Source organism: Cebus imitator, unplaced genomic scaffold (genome assembly GCF_001604975.1).
Source record: "Cebus imitator isolate Cc_AM_T3 unplaced genomic scaffold, Cebus_imitator-1.0 Scaffold404, whole genome shotgun sequence".
NCBI lineage: Eukaryota > Metazoa > Chordata > Mammalia > Primates > Cebidae > Cebus > Cebus imitator.
The window spans coordinates 1,548,503-1,552,353 of record NW_016107719.1 but is presented as its reverse complement, the minus strand read 5'-3'; the positions used below and the strand labels follow the sequence as shown (position 1 = coordinate 1,552,353).

General features: G+C 42.1%; 1 protein-coding gene across 2 annotated transcripts in view; it reads left to right on the top strand.

The window, feature by feature from the left end:
• The window catches only part of DDX17 (DEAD-box helicase 17), a 26,426-nt gene that overhangs the window by 7,010 nt on the left and 15,565 nt on the right, over positions 1-3,851 (top strand). For both annotated transcript variants that reach the window (XM_017509000.2, XM_017509001.2), the window contains exons 3-5: positions 734-833; positions 2,585-2,718; positions 3,023-3,088. In XM_017509000.2, coding sequence (XP_017364489.1) covers positions 734-833; positions 2,585-2,718; positions 3,023-3,088 — 300 coding nt within the window. The remainder of the gene's footprint in view (positions 1-733; positions 834-2,584; positions 2,719-3,022; positions 3,089-3,851) is intronic.

The window sequence follows — 3,851 nt, the reverse complement described above, 5'->3', positions numbered from 1 at the left end:
GTCTTGCTCTGTCCCCCAGGATAGAGTGTTGTGGCGTAATCTTGGCTCACTGCAACCTCTACCTCCCAAGTTCAAGCGATTTTCCCGCCTTAGCCTCCTGAATAGTTGGGATTACAGGCACATGTCACCATGCCCCACTAATTTTTTTTGTTTGTTTGTTTTGTTTTTTAAGTAGAGCCACTGTGCCTGGCCAACATTGTCTGTTCTTGTGCCTCATTATCATTGTTTTGGAGTTTACAAATAAAATGATTACTCTTTCAGAAGAAAGTGTAATAGAAAGAGTACTTGGGTCCAGGTTCCACTTTTTCTTACTCTTCCCAGTTCTGACCTTGGGCGAGTTACTTAAATATTTGTTTTCTCCTATAGAAAATAGAACTCTTGGCCAGGCACAGTGGCTCACGCCTGTAGTCCCAGCACTTTGGGAGGCTGAGGCGGGCAGATCGTAAGGTCAAGAGTTCGAGACCATCCTGGCCAACGCGGTGAAACCCTGTCTCTATTAAAAACAGGAAAAAAAGCCCTTAACAGAAAAAAAAAGAAAATAGAACTCTTAATCACCTACATTATTAATAAACTTACAAAGTAAGTAGGAGCCTTGCAAAGTTAAAGTGATATGTATATGAAAGTACTGTGTAAACATTTGCCATTGTAACTGTGGGTTGGATAATTGTTCAGCTAGCTTGGAACATAAATTTAGAATAACTAGTTTACTAACTTATTTCATTTTTTCCCATAGTATGAGGTTGATGAATTACGCAGAAAGAAAGAGATTACAGTGAGAGGGGGAGATGTTTGCCCTAAACCTGTGTTTGCCTTCCATCATGCTAACTTCCCACGTAAGTGTTTTTCAGTCTAGAACCTTAATTTGTTAAATTGGGTTGAATATAGTAGACATGGGTAGTAGGTTATTTAAACTTGAGCCAGGATTGGGATTTTGTTGAAAGGATAAGAGATTGTTTTTATGCTCATCTGTTCTTCTGTTCTTCCTTTTTTTTTTAAATTTAGTTATTTTGAGGTGGAGTCTTGCTCTGTTACCCAGGCTGGAGTGCAGTGGTGCGATTTTGGCTCACTACAACCTCCACCTCCCGGTTCAAGTGATTCTCCTGCCTCAGCCTCCCAAGTAGCTGGGACTACAGGCGCCCGTCATAATGCCTGGTTAATTTTTGTATTTTTGGTAGAGGTGCGGTTTCACTGTGTTGACCAGGCTGGTCTTGAACTCTTGATCTCGTGATCCGCCTGCTTTGGCCTACCAAAGTGGGATTACAGGCATGAGCCACCACACCCAGCCTGTTCTCCTGTTCTTGTATTTAGACTGAGAATTTCTTTTTTTTGAGGTTTTTATCTTTTTCTAGGGATTTGTTCTCTGCCTTTTAGAAGACAGCAGAATGAAATTGCTTTCTAGCTGGATATAGTTTGAATTTGATAAACAATAAATGACTACCATATTCCCATGTACTGTTAGATGCTTTAGGGTAATGGTTTTCAAATTTTGGGGAGATGTAGACAGCTATTCTAGCAGCTTTTTTTCCCCTCTTTTTTTGAGACGGAGTCTCACTTTGTCGCCCATGCTGGAATGCAGCAGTGCAATCTCAGCTCACTGCAACTTCTGCCTCCAAGGTTCAAGCAGTTCTCCTGCCTCAGCCTTCTGAGTAGCTGGGATTATAAGCACCAGTCACCACTCCCAGCAAATTTTTGTATTTTTAGTGGAGACAGGGTTTGACCATGTTGGCCAGGCTGGTCTCCAATTCCTGACCTCCACCGGCCTCATCCTTCCAAAGTACTGGGATTATAGGTGTGAGCCACCAAACCTGGCCTGTAGCAGCTTCTTGACAGCTGGTCAGAGATTAAGTAGATAAAGAAAAAGCACTTTGGCCGGGCGCGGTGGCTCACGCCTGTAATCCCAGCACTTTGGGAGGCCGAGGCAAGTGGATCAAGAGGTCAAGAGATCGAGACCATCCTGGTCAACATGGTGAAACCCCGTCTCTACTAAAAATACAAAAAATTAGCTGGGCATGGTGGCGCGTGCCTGTAATCCCAGCTACTCAGGAGGCTGAGGCAGGAGAATTGCCTGAACCCAGGAGGCGGAGGTTGCGGTGAGCCGAGATCGTGCCATTGCACTCCAGCCTGGGTAACGAGCAAAACTCCGTCTCAAAAAAAGAAAAAGAAAAAGCACTTTGGAGAGATGAAGCTGGGTAAATCTTATCTTCAGTGAGCTTAAAAGTTTATTAAAGCCATCCCTAGGGCTCATGCCTGTAATCCCAGCACTTTGGGAGGCTGAGGCCAGTGAATCATGCGGTGAGGAGTTTGAGATCAGCCTGACTAACATGGTGAAACCCTGTCTCCACTAAAAATACAAAAATTAACCCAGCGTGTTGGTGTGCGCCTGTAATTCCAGTTGTTTGGGAGGCTGAGGCAGGAGAATGGCCTGAACCTAGGAGGCGGAGGTTGCAGTGGGCTGAGAGGGCGCCACTGCACTCCAGCCTGGGTGACAGGGAGACTCCGTCTGAAGTCTTTTTTAAAAAACCCTTTTGGCTTGTGCCCTTAGTTTTAAACACAATAAAATGCGTAAAATAAAATTCTCTTACAGAATATGTAATGGATGTGTTGATGGATCAGCACTTTACAGAACCAACTCCAATTCAGTGCCAGGGATTTCCATTGGCTCTTAGTGGCCGGGATATGGTGGGCATTGCTCAAACTGGCTCTGGAAAGACGTTAGCGGTATGTATGAGCAAGATAAGATCCTTGATAATGTGGTAACTTATTTTGCTATTCTAATTGTCAGCGTACGTTCTCGAGAAGTTCTTCATAAAAGTGCAATTCAGATAGTGTTGGTACTATTTTAGTTATTAAATATATGGAAGCATTTTATGTTCAAATTTGCATTGCCTCCCGTGTATAGATATAAATGGTGAGTTCTCTTTTTCACTTTACTATTTATGCATTAATTCAGTAATTACTAAGATAGTATTAAGTATCTTAGATTGTACTTCTAAGTGTAAGGTTGTCATTCTTCCCCCCCTAGTATCTTCTGCCTGCAATTGTTCATATTAACCACCAGCCATACTTGGAAAGGGGAGATGGCCCAATCGTAAGTGTGTTTCAGTTTGTTTGTAATTCTAAGAAAAACTACAATCTACTTACTATTGTATTTTAGGCATGATGCGCATTATCCATTTGTACTCTTAATCACACCCTCCATATGTGGAAATAGTTTCATTCTCATCTTACTTGGAATTAAATAACTTACCCAAGGCCACTCAACAGTTAAGCTTATGTTTGAACCAAAGTCTAACTCTTAAGCTATGCATACTGCCTTGGTATACACATTTCTTAATTGCTGTATGATGCTGTGAGGAGGGATACAAAAGAGGTATAAGATGAGGTCTCTCTCCTGTGGCTTTTTTTTTTTTTCCTCTCATAAGAAAGGATTTTATTCACTGTCACCCAGGCTGGAGTACGGTGGCACAGTCACCACTCATTGCAGGATCGACCTCCTGGACTTTCCTGCCACAGCCTCCACAGTAGCTGGGACCACATACCCAGCTAATTTTTCAAAACATGTTTTTGGTAAAGATAAGGTTTTACTATGTTTCCTGGGCTGGTCTTGAACTCCTGGGCTCAAGTGATCTTCCCACCTTGACCTCCAAAGTGCTGGAATTGTATGTGTGAGCCACCATACTAAGCCTCTATGGCTTTGAAATGAGATTATACATATGTATTATTTGTGATTAAATAATAGTCTTGTAACTGTTTGTTAGAGCAGCATAATTTTATGGTTTGATCATTTTCATTTATGCTACCTATAAGTTTTTTTTTTTTTGGAAACAGTCTTGCTTTGTCACCCAGACTGG